This window comes from Lepisosteus oculatus, chromosome 12 (genome assembly GCF_040954835.1).
Source record: "Lepisosteus oculatus isolate fLepOcu1 chromosome 12, fLepOcu1.hap2, whole genome shotgun sequence".
NCBI lineage: Eukaryota > Metazoa > Chordata > Actinopteri > Semionotiformes > Lepisosteidae > Lepisosteus > Lepisosteus oculatus.
In genome coordinates, this window is record NC_090707.1 from 11,060,665 (window position 1) to 11,082,696 (window position 22,032).

Here is a 22,032-nt window from a genome sequence, read left to right on the forward strand (position 1 = left end):
TGAGGTCCCACTCAAGGCAGCAGGTAGCTTGGCCCTGTTCATCACCTGAGAGAACTATTACCTCAGAGATCGGTGAAGAGAAGGGAAGGAGGAAGCATAAAATCTGTGAGAAATAGGGGGCGTAGGTCAATATCTCAAGAAACTGTGAAAAACATTATCATATTTAAGTAAAGAACGTGATGTGCACCAGAACAAAAGAAATTGTTGCTATGTAACTGGTACAGTCTCAAAATGTAATGACATGTGATCATATATACTGTTTTAAGTATGTATATTAATGTAAAACTCTCTAATTTGTGATGGCCTGTATTTTTTTGTGAAAAGAAAACAAAGTTAATCAAAAACAAGATCCCCGGTGACCAGCCCAGCTGCGCCCCACCCAAAGGCAGGGAAGCACAAAAATTGCATGGAACTCATTCATGCTCCTCTCCACGAAATCTTTAGTAAAAGGCGAAAGATTTGTACGAGATGAAGAGAAACCAGAGTGCGTGGCTGCACAGCTGCAGGAGCCCAGGCCGCCTTCAAAGCCTCTGCCCTGCCGGTCGTGGTTGGCAATGCACCTGGCCTTACAAACGAGCCAGTGGGGCCCGTTCAGCTCCGGGCTCATCGCCTGCGGCTCTCGGCTTGCGGGCGTGCCCAATCCGTGCGATAACTCGGAAAACACCTGGCCACACTGTGCCGGAAACGACGCACTCTGGGACGCCGCTATGCAAAGCGAGGTCCCAAGATCCCCTGCAGCCGGACACTTCCCGCCCCCCGAAGAAAAGAGCGCCAATCAGACGGCCGGAGACCTAGGACTCGCGGAGCAGACGGCCACAACCGCCATAACAAGAGCGATTGTGAGCGGTTTTGTTTTCTCTCTTTGACCAGCCCAGCTGCGTCCCACCCGAAGGCAGGGAAGCACAAAAATTGCATGGAACTCATTCATGCTCCTCTCCACGGAAATCTTTAGTAAAAGGCGAAAGATTTGTACGAGATGAAGAGAAACCAGAGTGCGTGGCTGCACAGCTGCAGGAGCCCAGGCCGCCTTCAAAGCCTCTGCCCTGCCGGTCGTGGTTGGCAATGCACCTGGCCTTACAAACGAGCCAGTGGGGCCCGTTCAGCTCCGGGCTCATCGCCTGCGGCTCTCGGCTTGCGGGCGTGCCCAATCCGTGCGATAACTCGGAAAACACCCGGCCACACTGTACCGGAAACGACGCACTCTGGGAAGCCGCTATGCAAAGCGATGTCCCAAGATCCCCGGCGGCCGGACACTTCCCGCCCCCCCAAGAAAAGAGCGCCGATCAGACGGCCGGAGACCGAGGACTCGCGGAGCAGACTGCCACAACCGCCATAACAAGAGCGATTGTGAGCGGTTTTGTTTTCTCTCTTTGACCAGCCCAGCTGCGCCCCACCCGAAGGCAGGGAAGCACAAAAATTGCATGGAACTCATTCATGCTCCTCTCCACGGAAATCTTTAGTAAAAGGCGATTTTCGATTTTTAAGAACTTTATTTTCTTTTCACAAAAAAATACAGGAAATCACAAATCAGAAAGCTTTACATTAATATACATACTTAAAACAGTATATATGATCACATCTCATTACATTTTGACACGGTAACAGTTACATAGCAACAATTTTCTTTTTTTCTGGTGCAAATCACATTCTTTATTTAAACATGATAATGTTTTTCACAGTTTCTTGAGATACTGTCCAATGCTCTCTATTTCCCACAGATTTTCTGCTTCCTCCCTCCCTTCTCTCCACAGATCTCTGAGGTAATAGTTCTCTCGGGTGATGAACAGGGCCAGGCTACCTGCTGCCTTGACTGGGACCTCGATGCCTTTGAACAGCCCCATGTTCCTCACTCTCCACAGGGCGTCTTTCCCACTGTTCACCACGGCCCAGATCCTGTCAAACACGTCAGGGGGAAGTTTGACAGGAGAGATGCCGTATATGATGAAAGCAGCGGTCAGGGTAAATTGGGGCGAGAGAGCCTGCAACCAATCTTCAAACTGTGCCCAGAAGGCCTTAGCAAAAAAGCAGGACCACAGGAGATGGGTCACAGTCTCCTCCTCGCCGCAGCCCACCCTAACGCAGCGAGGGCTGGGGGTGAGGCCCCTACGGTACAAGAAAGTTCGTACCGGTAAGCACTGGTGGACGACACTCCAGGCTAAATCTCTGTGAATGTTGCACAGAAATTTAGAGGATGTGTGTTTCCACACCTTCCTTGTTTGGGCTGATGTTAAAATGCCCACAGGGGTCTGCCTATTGTTCTGGGGTGCTACGAAATCTTCCAGTTTTTGGACGCTGACATCTCGGAGGGGAATATGGCCAATTGGGTGAGATCTTAGAAAACTTTTAACTGTCCCATAAATTGCAGGGCATGTGTCAGAGAGTGGGACGTCCAGCTTGGGTCTGACACCCCACACTCTGAACACCTCCCTACCTACCCAGAGCCTGGAAAAATAAGTCCAGGTACGCGCTGCAGGTGCTGTTGCAAAGCCTCTCAGCACAGAGGCCAGGAAAATGCACAGCAGCTTCGTAGCAATATCTGGGACAGACTTCCCCCCTGAGGGTAGCGGCCTGTACATTATTTCCCTTCTGAGTCTTTCCTGCTTCCCACCCCATAGAAATTGAAACATCAATCTCCTCAGCACCGCCGCAACACGGTGTGGGATTGGGAAGGTAGAAGCCAGAAAATTCAAGACAGGCAAGAGCTCGGCTTTGATGACCAGCACCTTCCCTGTCATGGTGAGGTCTCGGTCCTTCCATTGCATCAGTTTTTTGTTTAAGATTGGCAATTTGTTCTGCCAATTTACTGTTCCCATCTCTTCTCCAAAATACACCCCCAGGACCTTAATTCTCTTCTCTTGCAGCCTGAGATCATGTCCTTCTTTTGGCTCCCTCCAGTTCTGATAAAAAATCTCACTCTTAGATGTGTTAAGTTTTGCGGAGGAAGCCAAAGAGAACCGATCACAGCACTGCAGAGCTCTGCTAATTGAGGCATTGTCAGAGAGGAGCAGGGTGACGTCATCCATGTATAGAGATGTCTTTACCTCTCCTCCCCCACTTCCAGGCACTGGTATCCCATTAATGGCCTGATCCTGGCGCAAGGCACAGGCTAAGGGCTCCATAGCCAAAACGAATAACAAGGGGGATAATGGGCAGCCCTGCCTCACCCCTGAACAGACTTCAAAGGTGCGTGATCTATTGCCATTAACCATGACTCTGCTGTTGCTACCTGTGTACAGCAGGTTAATCCACTTTCTCATGATGGGGCCAAACTTCATGTGCTCAAGTACCGATGTTAAGTACTGCCGGTTTAGGCGGTCAAAGGCCTTTTCTAGGTCTACACCTAAAATGCACAGAGGGAGGGAGCGATCCTCAGAGTACAGACAGACATCCCTCAACAAGGCCAGGTTGTCGCTCATCAGGCGTCCTGCTATCCCACAAGTCTGTTCTTTCCCTACCAGTGAGGCTTAGGCCTTTTACTTTAGTAAAAGGCGAAAGATTTGTACGAGATGAAGAGAAACCAGAGTGCGTGGCTGCACAGCTGCAGGAGCCCAGGCCGCCTTCAAAGCCTCTGCCCTGCCGGTCGTGGTTGGCAATGCACCTGGCCTTACAAACGAGCCAGTGGGGCCCGTTCAGCTCCGGGCTCATCGCCTGCGGCTCTCGGCTTGCGGGCGTGCCCAATCCGTGCGATAACTCGGAAAACACCCGGCCACACTGTACCGGAAACGACGCACTCTGGGAAGCCGCTATGCAAAGCGATGTCCCAAGATCCCCGGCGGCCGGACACTTCCCGCCCCCCGAAGAAAAGAGAGCCGATCAGACGGCCGGAGACCGAGGACTCGCGGAGCAGACGGCCACAACCGCCATAACAAGAGCGATTGTGAGCGGTTTTGTTTTCTCTCTTTGACCAGCCCAGCTGCGCCCCACCCGAAGGCAGGGAAGCACAAAAATTGCATGGAACTCATTCATGCTCCTCTCCACGGAAATCTTTAGTAAAAGGCGAAAGATTTGTACGAGATGAAGAGAAACCAGAGTGCGTGGCTGCACAGCTGCAGGAGCCCAGGCCGCCTTCAAAGCCTCTGCCCTGCCGGTCGTGGTTGGCAATGCACCTGGCCTTACAAACGAGCCAGTGGGGCCCGTTCAGCTCCGGGCTCATCGCCTGCGGCTCTCGGCTTGCGGGCGTGCCCAATCCGTGCGATAACTCGGAAAACACCCGGCCACACTGTGCCGGAAACGACGCACTCTGGGACGCCGCTATGCAAAGCGAGGTCCCAAGATCCCCTGCAGCCGGACACTTCCCGCCCCCCGAAGAAAAGAGCGCCAATCAGACGGCCGGAGACCTAGGACTCGTGGAGCAGACGGCCACAACCGCCATAACAAGAGCGATTGTGAGCGGTTTTGTTTTCTCTCTTTGACCAGCCCAGCTGTGTCCCACCCGAAGGCAGGGAAGCACAAAAATTGCATGGAACTCATTCATGCTCCTCTCCACGGAAATCTTTAGTAAAAGGCGAAAGATTTGTACGAGATGAAGAGAAACCAGAGTGCGTGGCTGCACAGCTGCAGGAGCCCAGGCCGCCTTCAAAGCCTCTGCCCTGCCGGTCGTGGTTGGCAATGCACCTGGCCTTACAAACGAGCCAGTGGGGCCCGTTCAGCTCCGGGCTCATCGCCTGCGGCTCTCGGCTTGCGGGCGTGCCCAATCCGTGCGATAACTCGGAAAACACCCGGCCACACTGTGCCGGAAACGACGCACTCTGGGACGCCGCTATGCAAAGCGAGGTCCCAAGATCCCCTGCAGCCGGACACTTCCCGCCCCCCGAAGAAAAGAGCGCCAATCAGACGGCCGGAGACCTAGGACTCGTGGAGCAGACGGCCACAACCGCCATAACAAGAGCGATTGTGAGCGGTTTTGTTTTCTCTCTTTGACCAGCCCAGCTGTGTCCCACCCGAAGGCAGGGAAGCACAAAAATTGCATGGAACTCATTCATGCTCCTCTCCACGGAAATCTTTAGTAAAAGGCGAAAGATTTGTACGAGATGAAGAGAAACCAGAGTGCGTGGCTGCACAGCTGCAGGAGCCCAGGCCGCCTTCAAAGCCTCTGCCCTGCCGGTCGTGGTTGGCAATGCACCTGGCCTTACAAACGAGCCAGTGGGGCCCGTTCAGCTCCGGGCTCATCGCCTGCGGCTCTCGGCTTGCGGGCGTGCCCAATCCGTGCGATAACTCGGAAAACACCCGGCCACACTGTGCCGGAAACGACGCACTCTGGGAAGCCGCTATGCAATGCGAGGTCCCAAGATCCCCTGCGGCCGGACACTTCCCGCCCCCCGAAGAAAAGAGCGCCAATCAGACGGCCGGAGACCGAGGACTCGCGGAGCAGACGGCCACAACCGCCATAACAAGAGCGATTGTGAGCGGTTTTGTTTTCTCTCTTTGACCAGCCCAGCTGCGCCCCACCCGAAGGCAGGGAAGCACAAAAATTGCATGGAACTCATTCATGCTCCTCTCCACGGAAATCTTTAGTAAAAGGCGAAAGATTTGTACGAGATGAAGAGAAACCAGAGTGCGTGGCTGCACAGCTGCAGGAGCCCAGGCCGCCTTCAAAGCCTCTGCCCTGCCGGTCGTGGTTGGCAATGCACCTGGCCTTACAAACGAGCCAGTGGGGCCCGTTCAGCTCCGGGCTCATCGCCTGCGGCTCTCGGCTTGCGGGCGTGCCCAATCCGTGCGATAACTCGGAAAACACCCGGCCACACTGTGCCGGATATGACGCACTCTGGGAAGCCGCTATGCAAAGCGAGGTCCCAAGATCCCCTGCGGCCGGACACTTCCTGCCCCCCGAAGAAAAGAGCGCCAATCAGACGGCCGGAAACCAAACTCGCGGAGCAGACGGCCACAACCGCCATAACAAGAGCGATTGTGAGCGGTTTTGTTTTCTCTCTTTGACCAGCCCAGCTGCGCCCCACCCGAAGGCAGGGAAGCACAAAAATTGCATGGAACTCATTCATGCTCCTCTCCACGGAAATCTTTAGTAAAAGGCGAAAGATTTGTACGAGATGAAGAGAAACCAGAGTGCGTGGCTGCACAGCTGCAGGAGCCCAGGCCGCCTTCAAAGCCTCTGCCCTGCCGGTCGTGGTTGGCAATGCACCTGGCCTTACAAACGAGCCAGTGGGGCCCGTTCAGCTCCGGGCTCATCGCCTGCGGCTCTCGGCTTGCGGGCGTGCCCAATCCGTGCGATAACTCGGAAAACACCCGGCCACACTGTGCCGGAAACGACGCACTCTGGGAAGCCGCTATGTAAAGCGAGGTCCCAAGATCCCCTGCGGCCGGACACTTCCCGCCCCCCGAAGAAAAGAGCGCCAATCAGACGGCCGGAAACCGAGGACTAGTGGAGCAGACGGCCACAACCGCCATAACAAGAGCGATTGTGAGCGGTTTTGTTTTCTCTCTTTGACCAGCCCAGCTGCGCCCCACCCGAAGGTAGGGAAGCACAAAAATTGCATGGAACTCATTCATGCTCCTCTCCACGGAAATCTTTAGTAAAAGGCGAAAGATTTGTACGAGATGAAGAGAAACCAGAGTGCGTGGCTGCACAGCTGCAGGAGCCCAGGCCGCCTTCAAAGCCTCTGCCCTGCCGGTCGTGGTTGGCAATGCACCTGGCCTTACAAACGAGCCAGTGGGGCCCGTTCAGCTCCGGGCTCATCGCCTGCGGCTCTCTTGGCCATAACAAGAGCGATTGTGAGCGGTTTTGCTTTCTCTCTTTGACAAAAGACACAATTAAGTGGTAGGGCTTGGAGGGACTCTCATATCGCCCAAATCTGGCCCCATCATCCGTCTTCCACTTGCATGGATTTATAACAGCTATCACCCATAGCCAACACAAATTCAAAAGGGGAAAATGGGCAGCACTGCCTCACCCCAGAACAGGCTTTTAGGGCTGTGATCTATACCAATTTACCATTATTGTGCTGTTGCTACCTGTGTACAGCAGTTTAATCAATTTTCTAATTATGGGGCCAAAAGGTTCAGATGTTAAGTAGTGCTGGTTTATGCGGTCAAAAGCCTTTTCTAGCTCTACTCCTAAAATGCAGAGGAATTTTGTAGTAAAAGGCGATTTACTTTGTTTGGGAAGTCTTCCGTTTTATTTTCACAAATACCAAAAGTTACAAAAAGAAAAACACTTTACAGTAATATTTTTACCTTAAACAGTATCTATACACATCTAGATAAAAAAAAGCCAATAGAATTATATCAGCTATAAAAAATGCAATTTTTATTGAGATGATTAATAACATCCAGGGGTTTGAGAGATACTCCTATGCCCTCTGGAAAACCACTTTGTTTTTCAGAAACGTGGAGGAAGCACCATTCATCTCCAACCCAAAGAAGCTGTAGTCTGAAGACTACAATGAGGACAGGTTAGCCCTAGGTGTGGGATCCCATCAGCCCCCTGGCCTTTCGAGGGGGAATGTTAAGTACAAAACACTCTATGATCTGGAGGAACTAATGGATAAATACTAACAAGAGTATCAGATGGGGAGTACATCAAACAGGTCAGAGTGAACATGAACAGAGTCCATCTGGACAGACAGGAAGAAAGCCTTGGAAACTACCTCACCTGAATACAAAATAATAGGGGCCCCTTGAAAATGAACGAGAGATTCTTTGCACAGGAAACTCACCTTGGACTGTAAGAAGACAAAGTCAGAAAATATTAAAGACTGTAAAAACAGAATTTATTAGTCATGTATCCAAAATGGATGGGGAACAAAGAAATCTGTAAGCAAAGAATACACTTTTGAAGAAGAAGCTTTTTTGGAGTGTTGAATCGCACAAAAGACTCAGTACTCAAAGCCTTTGAAGCTTTATGAGTGGCATTTGATGACACAATTGGTGGGGTGTTATACAGGACTATAGTGCGTAATTGATTTTTATAAAGAGTATGGTGTTATTGTCAATTTTATCCTGTAAGATTTTATTTAAAGAAATACTTAAGAGGTGTGACAGTTATGGCTTTGCTCTGTGCAACTCTATAATGATTACTCTGTTTTTCTTTAGAATTTTGTTTATCAAAACACATTATACAATCTGTAAGTTGATGTTTATTGTTCTTATTTCACCAGACTTGTAAATACATTTGGAGGGCACAGTTAAAAGCTGACTAAGAGTATGCATTTGAAGAATTACAATATAAAAAATATAATTTCAATTCATACATGAAAATAATATTAAACTGGATTGAAGCATTTCATACTGAATTTAATAGGATTATAAAAGTCACTGAGTGCTGTAGTTATGAATCACAGTAGTAGTGATCTTTGGAAATCTACTGTTAATATTCATAAATACATAGAAATAATTACACTCCTACTAACAGCAATATTAAATATGCTTGTGATCGTGTCCTTTTCACAAAAAGTACTACAACCTAGGAAATTCCACATCTGTTGCCACACCTGAGAAATGACTTGCTTTGTGCCTATGGCTGACCACTGTCCACACTGTATGAGGGTACATATGGGTATCAACAGAAATAAAAACCAAATCATGTCTCCAAAGGCACAACTTTTATATTTTGGTCTTCAAATTCAAATGTACAGTAAGTTTTGGGAAAGATTTTCTGACAACTGGATATACTAAATGAGTCAGATTGCACACACCTCATCTTTATGGATCAAACGGACTCACCAGTTTATTCTTCACCCTAACACATGCACTGTTAGAGCCACCTGGTTCTTATTACCTGTCATAAATGCAAGTGCCATAGTGCACTATGACCAACTGAAGGTGTGATGTGACTCCACTCGCTGACACCACTGCAAGTTCATTTTGACCAGTGCAGTGGTCAAGGCTCAGCCTGCTCCAGGAAGGACCTTTAGTTTGTGGACCACATCATTTGTAGTTTTAGTCCACCTGAGTTTTCAATTAGGTAACTGGTTCAGTTATTAACATTAGTGAACCACTATAACCTTTTTTTTCCAGGAAGAATGTTTTAAAAAACCTACAAACCTTAAAAGAAGCTCTCCTTCATGATGCAAATACAAAGATACAATGAGTGATCATCTGTACAATACAGTGTGCACCTGAGTTGAAAGGTCAGACTGCTGTCGTCTATGCCTAGGGTCAGAAGTCATACAGTACAGAACTTGTAAAGTAGGTAACGTGCCATACTGAGGTTCCCACTGGACTGGTAAATGAGAGACAGGTTGTAGGCAATCTCTCTGTGCAGGTCTACCTGGTCATTCTCAATTCCCTGTGAGGGGGAGAAAGAAGAGTGAATGAGAAGGAGGAGAATAAAAGAGAAAAGGCTGGAGTGGTGAGAGAAGTGAACACAAAAGGAAAATGTCAGAGACAACGAGAGGAAGTTAAAAAAGTGAGAAAGCAACAGAGTTGGGAGGAGCACAAAATAATAATAATAATAATAATAATAATAATAATAATAATAATAGTAATAATAATAATAATAATAATAATAATAATAATAATAATAATAATAATAATAATAATATTATTATTATTATTATTATTATTATTATTATTATTATTATTAACTGTATGGAAAATAAATAGAAGGTGTATTCTTTAGCACTCTTCTGATAGCAAATTGTGTTTTAGTGTCAGTACCTCCAGCTGCAGTGGGGGGCAATCCAGTGCCCTCTGGTAGTAGTGTATGGCGAGGTGAGTCAGTCCCAGCTGGTGCAGTGCTCTGCCTGTGTTGTAGAAGCTCTCTTGGCATGGCCCCCTCAGCTCCATGTAGCGATTCAGGAATGAGAAGCCCTGATAGTAAGTGACACTCATCAGTATTAGTATTATACACAACTAATGAAGGCAGATGTTTAGAAAATGGGAAAGTGTTCCAGGAACCAAGGCCAACCTGCAGCAGGAGAGGGTGTCGTTTCAGGACAAACTTCTGCGAGGCCATGTGGATGAAGGTCAGTCCCACACAAAGGCTATACAGGGGCTCACTGGGCTGCGTGCGGAAGGCCTGCACATACTGACCTACAGTGGAGACAAGGATTACTAGCTCAGTGACCATGGCTCTACATTCTGTACGCACAGGTTGACTGCAGACTACATGTTTCACAAGTTTCCAAACCCTTCATTTACCTGAGGTCTTTATGTGCCCATGATTTCAATTAAACGGCAAAATCAATTGGTAGGTGCACAGAAATGCAGACAGAGAAAAAAGCAAGGATGGATACAGATGACTGCATTTAGATTCTTTGAAAAAAGATGATAGGATACATATAACATTAGATAAACAACAAGAAAATATATAATAAGACTTTTTAACTAATCTGGCACTCAGAAAGCCCACTGATGACACTGACTGGAAGGCAGACTGCTCACAAACGTATCTATAAAATGAAATGTAGTTTAAATTGATATTGCAGTAATGGACTGCTCTACACACAATAGACTACAGAACTGTCTTGCAGTCACTTTTATAAAAGAGAAGACATACAGTATACTGTAGCTCAGCCCTGAGTCCTAAAAAGTTCTAAAACACAACTGAGGTTCTGGTTTGAAAGGATTTTGCTCCAGAGCAAAACTTTCTGAAAGTGTAACCCTTGCCCCTACAAATAGCATCAATGTAAGAGTGCAAAAGTGTTTTTTTCCCCCGACTTACAGTGTTAGCATTTTAGCAGGACTTAACAAAAGGAGGGAAAAGGAGTTCAGAAAGCTGGGACATGAGCAAACAATGGCTGTGAGAATCTACCCGAGACTATGTGTTTAAAGCAGGGCCTTCCCCTCCCACCCCCCAGGTGTACCTAGCGCATGCTTGAAGCTGCCAGAGACAAAGGCATTGTGTCCATTGAGAACACACAGTGCGTGGCTCTCTGGGTTCTTCAACAGCAGACGCAGGCAGAAACGGTGGTGACGCACATCCTGCGAGTGCAGGGTCACCTGGTTAAAGATGTTCCAGAGCTGCGGGCGCTCCACACAGTCCATCAGCATCAGCCTGGAACACCAGCACAGAACACCATGACAATCTGCCCTAATAACACTGCACATACAGCAGGGGCCATCAGCAACAAAACAGGAACGAAGCACTCTGTCAGATACAGTCGGATCACACACCAGTGTTACACCTTTTCTTTGGTCTTAGAAGTGTGCAGTGCGCTTCTAAAATGCTACAAATGCAGAGCTTGAAGTTCAATTAATACAGCAGACTCAAAAACCAGTCTGTGCAAACAGCGAACCTGAAGCACTGTGGACCTACCTTATCTGGTAAATTAGTCACTGATACCGTCTTCTACAAGATTGTTGGAGTTCTTAAATTAGTGTTGCGTTAGACCGAGGGTCAGCTGCCTTCCATATGTGTGCCATTATTGGCATATAAAGTCATTTTTAACAACCTGTGCTATTAAAGTAGAACAATGCAATAAATGTCTCATTAGACACACAAAAATTAAGTTAGAAAAAACATTACACACTAGGTTTGACTGTCATGTAAGTCTCCACAACATGTTAATCAATTAAAGCTCTTTGACATAGCAAAAACAACTCACTTGGTTTATGTTATGCATTATTTTTAACAGGGCTAGACTTTTATTTTCATGGGAAAGCTATCAATCCATGCCTCTGATAACAAGTGTAAAATTGATCATTGATCATTATAAAGCAGTGGGCAGGTTTTGGCATGTTTTCTGATGTATCTTGATGCAATCAACACCTTTTTGTCACAAAAAGGTCAAAACAACCTCAAACAGCACAATGAAAAATGGGTTACATTTTGTCTTATTTCAGAATTTCAGGTTTTGGCCCAATGTTTTATTTTCTGAACAAACCTTATAGCTTTGATATCAGCGACATCACACACAAGAATCATACTTAATGGTAATATGTGAACATTAAATTAATCATTTTAGATCTTATATTTTAATTTATTTTTTATTAATTAAAATGAAAGTAGGGCTATTATTGACACTGAAAAATCATCAAGCAAGCAAATCCCTAAAAACAAATGCATGAGCTAACTCTTGTCACGCCCCATCCGAAAGTTTGCTGACCCCTGTGTTAGGCAATTCCTTGGAATGTGAGAACTATTTGAGGAGTTAGAATTCGAGCTTGAACTTGTTGTTTTTGAACAAACTGTTGCAGCGAACCCAATTAATCAATTCACAAGTCCCAGGATGATTCTTTCCTTTTGCTCACTAAATCATTTGACTAAGTGAGATGAATTGAATACCAGGATTGGCAAGTCAACATAGGAAATTATTTAATTTCAACCTCCAAGCTTAGAGAACAGAGGTAGGAACCTCTGAACCCAAATCAAAACTAGTAAATTGAGCAATTCAAGCAAAAGATTAAGCAATCATAAATTGTCAAACTCTATATAACACAGATATCTCTTATATTATTGAAATGTGTGGATTTGAGGGGTGTGTGGAGGGTTGTGTGAAGAATTAATTTTGCTGGTTATTTCAGATTGGCAGTACTGATTCAACTTTCTGAAATCTCCCTCACTTTCACATTTTTCAAGTGAATTAGTGAAACAAATGAACAAATCTATGTAATCAAATAACTCATCTGAACCAAATGAACTGATTTATTTTAACTGCCCAGTTATAGTTAGAATGACACCAACCTGGGTGACAGACAATTTTCAAAATGTATATAGATAAAATTCAATGAGGCAAAAATGCTAAGAACTGTGCCACTGTGCCCCCCTTGTTTAACAGTCATTTTCACTTAAACGATGTTTGGAATATTGTAACAGAAAATGCATGGGAAATTCTACACATAAACTCCTCCATCAATCATTCTAAATCCTTCTTAACAAAATTATTGGGGATTATCCAGAGGGATTATGCTTTACGTGTTACTGACCGTATGTAATTGTAAGCCTTGCGGTAGTTCTGGTCAAGGATAGCAGCAGAGAGGCCAAAATACTCGAGCTCTTTCCTCTTGACACGATCATCATAGAAGGAGTAATACTCCAGGGAGGAGTCCACCAACAGCTCTGCCTCCCCAAATCGTTTCAGGTCACAAAGTGCAAACACACACTGCAAAAACAACTGCCACCAATCTTCTCGAGACAGCACACTCGTCTTCCCTGGTGGAAGAGAGGGAAGGAGGAAGGGGGGAAGTATGGGTGTGGAAGTGTGAGAGGGAAGAGGATGGAATGAGAAGGAGACAAGTTTTGGGAGAGAGAAATATGTGGGAAGGGGAGGGAGGAAAAATAAATATGGGAGAGGACAAAGACAGAGGACAGGCAGTGAAGGAGAAACAAAAACATAGTTATTGTGTCTGTGGATTCAACATCTTAGATAACTGGCACAATTTCTGTGCAAACCATCTCTACAAACAGGATTAATTATGTTTCAACAAAAGGGACTCATTTACATTACAGTAGTAAAGAGACATTTCAAGTACAACAGAAGAAAGCAGAGTAGCAGTTTCTCTCACTTTGCAACTGCTAGCTGGGAATAGTAGGTACAGAAGCAGACTAAACTTTCAAAACCCAAACATATTTGAGTAAGAAATCTTGCATAAGTTAATATCTCACTGGATGATGAGAGCAGGAATCCAAACATGAAGACTTTCAGAATGTTTCAGAATCTATGAGGCAAATCTGTACACAAATCCTCAAAGAACCAAATACACAATACTCACAATTCACAAAAAAACATTTTATTATAAGTGTAATATTTTATCATAGGACTTCACATGTATTAGTACCTATGATGTCCAGATAGGCTGCCTCCTGGTCATCAATGTCAGATATTTTGTCCCGGGACACCTTAATCAGGTAGAGATGCCGCTCACCAGAGCATGAGCTAGAGATCAGACAGACCTGTGCACGGTTCATCGCTACCTGGGGTGGAGAGAGTGAAAGAGTGAAACACATTCAAAGACAGAGGGAGAAAGAATAAATAAAAGAAATAGCAGGAAAAAGAGAAATAGAACAAACTTAATGAGTATAAGAGTGATAAAGGAGAGAGCAACAGGGAGACAAAAAAGAATAGCAGTTATGTCTTGAGAAAAGGAGGGAAGAGACTGGAAGAGAGACAGACTGAAGTGAAGCTGAGAGGGAGGGCCACGTCACCTTGAGCAGCATGGCCAGCATCGTGAGAAGTGTGTCAGTGTAGTCATCCATCCTGCCCTGAGAGCACAGAAGCGTGGAGCGATGTAGCAGCAGCTTGAGCTCCTACGGCACAGTGAGGGTTAATACTGACAGTCAGACGCACACAAAACCGCAAACTAACTCAACCTCCCTCCTGCACCGCCTCACTCTCTCCCTTTTCTCTGTCTTTCCCCCTTTCTTTGTCATTCTCTCTTACTCTCCTCCTACAAACTTCCTCCCTTTCCCCATCCTGTCCCACCCTTCCCGCCTTTTGGCACCTGCTGTGCAGCGCTGGCATCCTGTGCCAATGTATCGGGGTCATGCATCGGCTCCAGAGCATCCAGTGCCTTCTGTGGGCGGCCCAGCTGTTGCTGCAGGGTGGAGAGCGAGAGCCGGGCTTCCAGGTGAAAGGGCGCCATCTCCACAACCTTACTGTAGCTCTCTACAGCTACCTCCATATGGCCCAGGGCTTTCAGGCATTCTGACAACACACACAACACATGGTTATGAACTGTATTTATCCTACCACGCAGCAAGTACAGCATTACATGGCATATTGTGTCTGGAGAATATAACCCGACACCATCTGGCAGAAAGCAGCAAAACATTGCTCATAATAGCTTGTGATTAAAGCTCTCAACTGTCTTCAGGCACAGGCCGAAACAACAGACAAACATAGATGCAGGGACACATGCAGTGTTCAGAGAATTGTGTACTTTCAGTGTGATAGTGCGTACCTGCGTGGCGCAGCCATACAACAGGAAGGTTATAATGTTCAGAGCAGACCAGTGCACTCAGCAATGGCAGAGCGGAGCTGTATTCCCCCTGCTCCAGGAAGGCCTCGGCAACATCCAGGTACAGGTCTCCTAACTCCTCCGGGCTCTGTTCCATCAGACTTGTTAGCAGGCCCTGAGAGATACAGAGGGTGTGAGCTGAGGTGGAAGAGAGAAAGCAGAGAGAAAAGGAGAGCAGAAGTACAAGGCAGTACATTAAAGCTTCTAAGCACACATATTCATTTGTAGATATAGCTTATAGGTTGAGACCTCAGAAGAGATGCACTGAGAAAGAGAAACAAGGAACAGGGAGAGAAGAAAGAGCTTCTCACAAACACATTATTATAAGTCCTAGCCACGAGAGGTCACTCACATCCAGAGGTTTGAACATCTGCAGGTGAATCAGGCACACCATCAGCTTCACCCGGATGTCAATTGGCACCTCATCAGGAATCTCCACTGAGAGCACCTCCCCTGGGACAGAAGAAGCAGAGAGAGAGGACTGAGAGCAGACAGAGAAGTGGGGCAAGAAAGAATGAGGGGATAAGGCATGTAAAGCAACAGAGTGTGTTGGCCTGTCTGTATCCATATGCTGAGATGTCAATTGGTGAATTTAAAATTATTTTTTCTTTTATTCAGTACGTGTGTGTGAGAGTCTATCTTTCTGGAATGGTTTTGGCAACACATTAATACAGTGGTGCATACATAACACATTAAGGCATACTCACCTTCTTTTATCTCCTCACCCTCCTCCATTTCCTGCTTGGCACCATCTCTCTCAAGAGTGATGCCACAGAACTGCACCAGCACCTGGGTACAGACAAGCAGATGATACATGCAGTCAAATAATTGCAGAAAACAGTCACAAAGGAATATTTACAGGTAATTACACACAGAGAGACAAGCTGTATAAAATGAATTTGGTTATTTTTCAACTCCCTGGCAGGACTTGAACCAGTAATACTCTTTAACAAAGGAGAACATACTGGACTGCAGGTAGTGGATCTGCAATGTTTCTGCATATATAATATATATGGTCAGCAGGGGTCACCCTTTACAAGGCAAAGGCAAGGAAACACCCAGCTTAGAGCCAGACCCATAAGAAAGCCACAAACAGTTTGAGACAACCCTTCCCTCTGACCTCCAGTGCACGTTTGTGCTGTTTATTGGAGATGTGGAGTTCGGCTGCCATGTTGACGCTCTCCACAGTGACCAGGGAAGGGTGTTTCTGCAGCGCCTCATCCATCACCCCGATAGCTGACAACAGATCATTTGTTTCATAGTAACTCCTACAAGTAAGACACACATTAGAGATTTATAGTCCAGGTGGGTCATACACACTCAGACAAAAGACTCATATAATAACAGGAATATTCTATTTCTAGACAGGAATATTCTATTTCCAGTACCCATCACTTAGACATTAAAGTTAATTAACTTCATTAAAAAGGTCTACCAACAGTTACACTCTCCCAAAATACTCTTAAGGTAATTCCACAGTAGACATCCTGGAATCTACAAAAACACCAAGACATTTTTTCCACTTAAATTAACATTCACCTCTACAAAATTAGTTCACTGCACTGACAAATAATTAATCTACATAACACTATGCATCATATCCAATAACTATCGCACAAGCAACAGAATTATTCCCACCGACTATTTTGTCTAAAGCAATAGACTACAATGAACCTGCAGAGTCATGGTTTTTGTTTCTGATGAGATCTGAGGGATTTTAATGGACTGGCTATTTGCCTATTTAGTACAAGTCACCATGCCTCCCCAAGACACTACTCAGACACTGTTTCAGGTTCCCAGGAACAGGGTACATGGCTGTCCAGGACCACGCTAAAGCAGTCGTAAAGCACACTGTGGTCGGGACCCGAGTACCAGGAAGTAACATGGGGACTCACTTGGCCATGTCACGGGCCAGCTGCATAAAGTGCTCTCCATCAGTAGAGGGCAGCAAGTTGAGGATACGCCGGTACCCATCCATCGCCAACTTGTGCTCCCCGACCTGCTCGTACAGACTGGACCGCTCCCACAGATACCGCACGTTACTGGGGTCGTACTTAATGGCTGAGGGGAAAAGCAAGAGAGTGAGACAGAGGGGAAGCCGGTTTCAGGCAAGGAATATGGCAGTTTAAGAGAAGAGAATGAGAAAAAAATCAAGAGCAGGGCTTTTAGATTTGTAATCCACGAACAGTCATACTGCAGTCCTTCACACACACACACACACACGATTTCCAATTTTGCATACTAATCCTAATAAGTAAAAACCATACATGCACCCAGAAACTGAAATGAAACCCTAAAAGCTCAACCATTAAGCTCAATGAGAGGAATAATTGGTAAAGAGCATGAAGGCACTTAATGGGCATACTATTTTTTTACAGGCATTTTTCTCTCACACTGCTTGTCTGACTTGTTGTACAGTATGTTATTTAACTCGTTGCTGCTGCTGTTCTGTGTTTATGTTTTTGGCGATTCCTTTAATGTCTTTTGTCTATTGTCTATTTGAGCACATATGCAAAAAAACATTTCGCTACACTTCTGCATATGACATATAAAATTAACTAAACTGATACTAGGGGAAAAAGGTTTTTCACATTTATATATCATCTATATTTGGAAACTTCATTATTTAAACTCGCTCAAACATAGGGAACTGAATCAAACCCAGGTTTGAACCATAAACAGATTTATGAACTAACCTGAAACTGAACAGGAAACACATTTACCTCTACGTCAGGAGCAAAACCAGGCCAACCAATTAAATTTAAACAATGGTTCACAGTTTAGCTGCTTCTGTTTGTCCCTGTCCCCCACTATTTATTCAAAATATTGTAAAACTAGAACATTTTTAGTATAATAAATCCTTGCATTTATATAGTGTACTTCATCTGAAAGGACCACAAGTGGTTTAACAAGTGGGTAGGAGGGGACCCACTCCATCCACCACTGAAGTGCAGCAACTACCTGGATAACTGCAACCATTATGCATCAGATCAGGTGTAGAAGTGAGAAACTGCTTCACCAATTTAATTAACGGGGAATTTTAGGTAGGCTAAATCCTGCAAGCAAGAGGCAGAACTTAACCAAGCCTTCTAGGGTTAAAACCTCTACTTTTATGACCAGTGCCATGGGATCTTTAATGACCAAGTAGTTAGGACTTCAGTTTAACATGAGTACTTTGGTGCAGAAGAAAGAGAGCTACCTACTGATCCAACAACACAATGTTTTTCAGCAGCAACCTGTCTCCTTGAATATCTCACATCCCAGAACAAAGCAAGACCTGGATAATCTTCTGAGACCAGGCAAGAACAAGCTACAAGCTATATTCAGTTAAAATTGGTAGATATCACTTTAACATTATTTATAGCAAAAAACCATGCCCGCTATCAGAACAAAGATTGAGAAAGATGACGAGAGAGACAGACCTACCTTTGGAGTAACAGAAAATGGCCTGGCGAATGTTGTCCTGCTCCAGGGACATATCGGCCAGTTTGACCCAGTCCTCACGGTTGCTGGGATTCAGGTGAGCTGCAATCAGGCCAAACTGCAAGGACTTCTCCATGTCACCCTGGTCCTCATAAATCATCGCCAGGGTGGAAAAGGGCTCATAAGCCAGGGGAGCTGGGGGGGAGGGAAGGACAGTTTGAAGGAAATTAGAAAGGGAAAAAAGGTATGAAGAGAAAGGAGAGAAAGAGATGAGAAATAGAAAAGAAACATTGAGAGTTAGGGGGATGCAGAGTTGTGATGGGCATTAAGTTGGAGAAGGAAATGAAAAAAGGAATGAAAAGGGAGAAAAGAAACAGAGGGGGGAGGAAGAATTCCAAGGTTACACAAGGATTACATGACATGAGTTCCACAACACAAAACATTAAAGAGTTTGAAACGAATATAGTATATTTTACAGCACTGCCTCACGTGACAGATGAGCAATTATAGGGTACAGTCTATATAGACTGTGTATACAGAGTGTGAGAGAGATATCTGCAGTGACACTGACATGATAGAAAGCACAGAGACAGTGCAGAGTGTGCAGTAAATATGTAGTAAGTCTTGAAACCATATACTGAAAGTGTAGAGTGCACCGAGTACAGTGACAGTGTGCAGTTAAAGTGTATCATGTGTTGTAATAAAGATTAGTGCACTAACAGTGTAGATCATGCCATGTATAGCAACAGTGGCAATACAGTGTGTACAATGCAGGAACATTGCATCAGGCTCACCCTGCCGGATAATTTCCATGCACATCGTTATGGCATCTTCCTTTTCTCCACGGGCATAACGTATATTGGCCTCACCCATCAGACCACGAAGAGCGCGAGGCAGTTTACTTCGGTGCCGCCTTTCCTGATGAAAAGACATTTCAGAATTTAGCATCACACTGAATAGATATATAAAAATACTACAAGCACAGAGAACAGAGCCAGTACTCTTTAACAATATACACATACAAAGACAGACAGAGAGACTGTCCATGAAACAGGTCTGGATCAGACTGCTGTGTTCTGGTCTTATTGTGAGGGGTACCAAGCTGACTGTACCGAGACTGTAGTAGTCCAGGTGGGTAGCTGCGTCAGCATGCGTAGGCTGCAAAGGAACAAGTAATAGGTTTATTCCATGTTGAAAAGAGAAGAAAGAAAACACAATGTTTCGGCCAAGGCTCCACAGCTGAAACCTTGTGTTTTCTTTCTTCTCTTTTGTACTGAGACTGTGTGAGCTGAGCCCTTCCCTCACCCTCATCATCTTTTTGTTCTCCCGGTTCAGTTCCATCTCCAGGGCAAACACATCTCCTGCTGATGGTGCCACCGTCTGCTCTTCATCATCCTCCTCCTCGTCTTCCTCCTGCTCTTCTGATCCTTCCCCCAGCATTGAGGCAAAGACTCGCTGCACCGAGGGGCTGATACCCTCCTCTACATCCCCTGAGACGGTGAGAGAGACAAGGACATAATGGGAGAAGACCAGAAAAAATTACACATTAAGGAAGATGTTTTAATCCCCACCTCGACAGCAGAACTCAAACACACGCCCACAATCAGACAGACACAAACCTACAAAACGACACAGAGGCATGTACATACTGGATAGAACTACAGAATTCTGGGATACAGAAATAAACATTGACACAGTGTACTTCTTGTGAATGCGATTCTACACAAATGTGATGAAAATAACAACCACTTGACTGGGTAAAACAAGTGTTCACAATTGTTAATTTCCTGACTACTTTCCCTAAATCTCCTCGAGACTCATCTCGTTTATACAGCAATTGTGACCTCTCTCACGCTGCCACCAACCAATACTGTATACATCGTTTTCACTCTGCTTTGTACAACACACACATTGCATTTTTCCTACTGTATCTGACCAATGTTTTTTTTGTGTTTCGCTCATTAGTTGCTCTGCATTTTGAAAATCACCCTTTATAAGTGTGTCTGCTAAATAATAATCATAAAGGAATATTCCAATAAGTACAGTTTAAACAGACAATATTTGCAAACATAAAAGTCAATACTTTGGAATCGGAATTGGCAATACTTATATCTAAAGGTACACTATCCCCAAGCCCCCTTTGTTTGCCTCATCACATACAGAAAGACTCACGTACCATGAAACAGACTCAACTCATTCGTAACCTTTCTTATTGCTCTTCTGGACAGTCAGTATAAGAGCAGACAGACACACAAAAAGTCAGTGATACAGGAATTCATAAAGACATAAGGACAATCATGCTGCTGGGCAAACAGACAAGGAGGTTCCACAGGCAGGGACACAGACAATATAACTCATGGTCCGCCACAGAGGCAGTGAAACAGACCGACCTGTGTGGTGTGGATAGGAACGCCGTGGGCTTTGGGACGTGCTGGGGAGAGAGTCCTCCAGAGGTGCAGCATCCTCATCCTCTGTGGCCCCACCTTCTGCCACCTGCACATATTCAAACAAGAGGATTAGCAAACATTGTAGAAGCTGCAAAGCAAATTCAAAAATCCAGATTCGGTAAACTCCTGACAGATTACGTTTAATATGAAAGTGCAGAGTGTGGCATGCAGGTAGCAGAAACATATCCTATAAAAATAAAATGGGAAATGCAGAGACTGAGGAAGTTTCCACTGAAAAGATTAATGTGTTTATGTTGACATATTTACATCTAGTAAGCCAATGTGGAGAAACGAAATAATAAAAGGCAGACAATGTTAGGATATATATTAAAATGTTTTTTAAAGCATTATATTACGAAATACTAGTAAGATCCAATTTAAAATGTTGGTCATTACTTTAAACACTACTGCTGTTCTTGAATCTGTGATGGATTCAGATATGTATTGAATCAGCTTTATTCAAATCTTTAAGATTCTTTAAGGCATTGACAAAGACAATCCAATAGACTTCTTTCAAAATCGACAATAAAACAAGAAAGCAACAGGACATTGTGCATTTGAAACGGAGACAAGGGTTTTTTACACAAATGATTGTGGGGCCAGTGTGGATCAAGCTACGTGGCAACATTATTGGAAGTGGATACTTTACTTTCAATACGATTAGCAATCACCAAAAAATTGATGGAACGAATGAGCTCTTTACATTTGTAACCTTTCTCATATTGCACATGACATGATTCTATTAATGTTGTGGTTGGCCTGGTGCAGCTTTATCATAATGTATACAACTCTTCTGAATTTAAGGGACAAGTAATAGCTATAAAAAAGCTAGAGACTCTAAAGCCCTAAGCGTGATGCATCTGGATCTTGACAGTAACGGAAAGCAGTTTGGGAGTGTGCGGTTAGTTTTATTGAACAAAAAGGTACCGTACCCTCTCCTTGGCTTTGCGCTCCTCCCTCAGTTGTTCAAACTCTTCAAAAGATATTTTCCCCTCCAAATATTCAATAAGCTCTGGATTGAAACCCGACATCGTGCAAGGCGAATGGTAATTACAATCAAGAGTTCCACAAAATATTGGTACTGTATACACCGGTTTTCAAATGTAATTTCTGTTGGGCAGCATTCCCTTCACTGCGTATTTCATCCAGTCTGGAGAACGTCATATAATCAAACTTCTATAGTCTTCTGAATTATATAATTTTTATTTCTCTTCTTTGATTTTAATGGGGGAAATAAAAAAATACTACACAAGCAGAACACAGATCGCACTTCAAGATTCCCATGTAAATGTATTCCCCGCAGCAACAC

At 44.9% G+C, this 22,032-nt stretch overlaps 1 protein-coding gene and 8 non-coding genes across 11 annotated transcripts; all 9 read right to left on the reverse strand.

The window, feature by feature from the left end:
• Positions 1-372: 372 nt before the first annotated feature.
• Positions 373-488, reverse strand: LOC138242118 (U5 spliceosomal RNA). Its single transcript, XR_011191373.1, has one exon. It is a non-coding gene; the product is annotated as a U5 spliceosomal RNA (small nuclear RNA).
• A 391-nt stretch (positions 489-879) lies between these two features.
• Positions 880-996, reverse strand: LOC138242111 (U5 spliceosomal RNA). The gene has a single exon (XR_011191366.1). It is a non-coding gene; the product is annotated as a U5 spliceosomal RNA (small nuclear RNA).
• A 2,921-nt stretch (positions 997-3,917) lies between these two features.
• LOC138242106 (U5 spliceosomal RNA) lies at positions 3,918-4,034 on the reverse strand. Its single transcript, XR_011191361.1, has one exon. It is a non-coding gene; the product is annotated as a U5 spliceosomal RNA (small nuclear RNA).
• A 391-nt stretch (positions 4,035-4,425) lies between these two features.
• LOC138242112 (U5 spliceosomal RNA) lies at positions 4,426-4,542 on the reverse strand. The gene has a single exon (XR_011191367.1). It is a non-coding gene; the product is annotated as a U5 spliceosomal RNA (small nuclear RNA).
• Positions 4,543-4,933: 391 nt separating this feature from the next.
• Positions 4,934-5,050, reverse strand: LOC138242113 (U5 spliceosomal RNA). The gene has a single exon (XR_011191368.1). It is a non-coding gene; the product is annotated as a U5 spliceosomal RNA (small nuclear RNA).
• Positions 5,051-5,441: 391 nt separating this feature from the next.
• LOC138242107 (U5 spliceosomal RNA) lies at positions 5,442-5,558 on the reverse strand. Its single transcript, XR_011191362.1, has one exon. It is a non-coding gene; the product is annotated as a U5 spliceosomal RNA (small nuclear RNA).
• A 389-nt stretch (positions 5,559-5,947) lies between these two features.
• Positions 5,948-6,064, reverse strand: LOC138242108 (U5 spliceosomal RNA). The gene has a single exon (XR_011191363.1). It is a non-coding gene; the product is annotated as a U5 spliceosomal RNA (small nuclear RNA).
• Positions 6,065-6,455: 391 nt separating this feature from the next.
• LOC138242105 (U5 spliceosomal RNA) lies at positions 6,456-6,572 on the reverse strand. Its single transcript, XR_011191360.1, has one exon. It is a non-coding gene; the product is annotated as a U5 spliceosomal RNA (small nuclear RNA).
• A 1,135-nt stretch (positions 6,573-7,707) lies between these two features.
• On the reverse strand, positions 7,708-22,007 carry gtf3c3 (general transcription factor IIIC, polypeptide 3). 3 transcript variants are annotated; one of them, XM_015358678.2, is made up of 18 exons: positions 21,656-22,007; positions 20,667-20,769; positions 19,582-19,766; positions 19,071-19,194; positions 18,280-18,471; positions 16,749-16,914; positions 15,974-16,121; positions 15,561-15,642; positions 15,206-15,306; positions 14,797-14,968; positions 14,338-14,540; positions 14,042-14,143; positions 13,675-13,810; positions 12,823-13,048; positions 10,761-10,951; positions 9,863-9,987; positions 9,613-9,765; positions 7,708-9,241 (listed from the first exon to the last, which is right to left on the reverse strand). In XM_015358678.2, the coding sequence occupies exons 1-18, from the start codon at positions 21,752-21,754 to the stop codon at positions 9,119-9,121; spliced, it is 2,631 nt and encodes an 876-aa protein (XP_015214164.1). In that variant the 5' UTR covers positions 21,755-22,007; the 3' UTR covers positions 7,708-9,118. The 3 variants fall into 3 exon arrangements, 2 of the variants coding, with proteins under 2 accessions (XP_015214164.1, XP_015214165.2); XR_001479740.2 differs by lacking the exon at positions 7,708-9,241 and having other exon boundaries at positions 9,678-9,765; positions 10,897-10,951; XM_015358679.2 differs by lacking the exons at positions 7,708-9,241; positions 9,613-9,765; positions 10,761-10,951 and having other exon boundaries at positions 9,868-9,987.
• Positions 22,008-22,032: the final 25 nt, after the last annotated feature.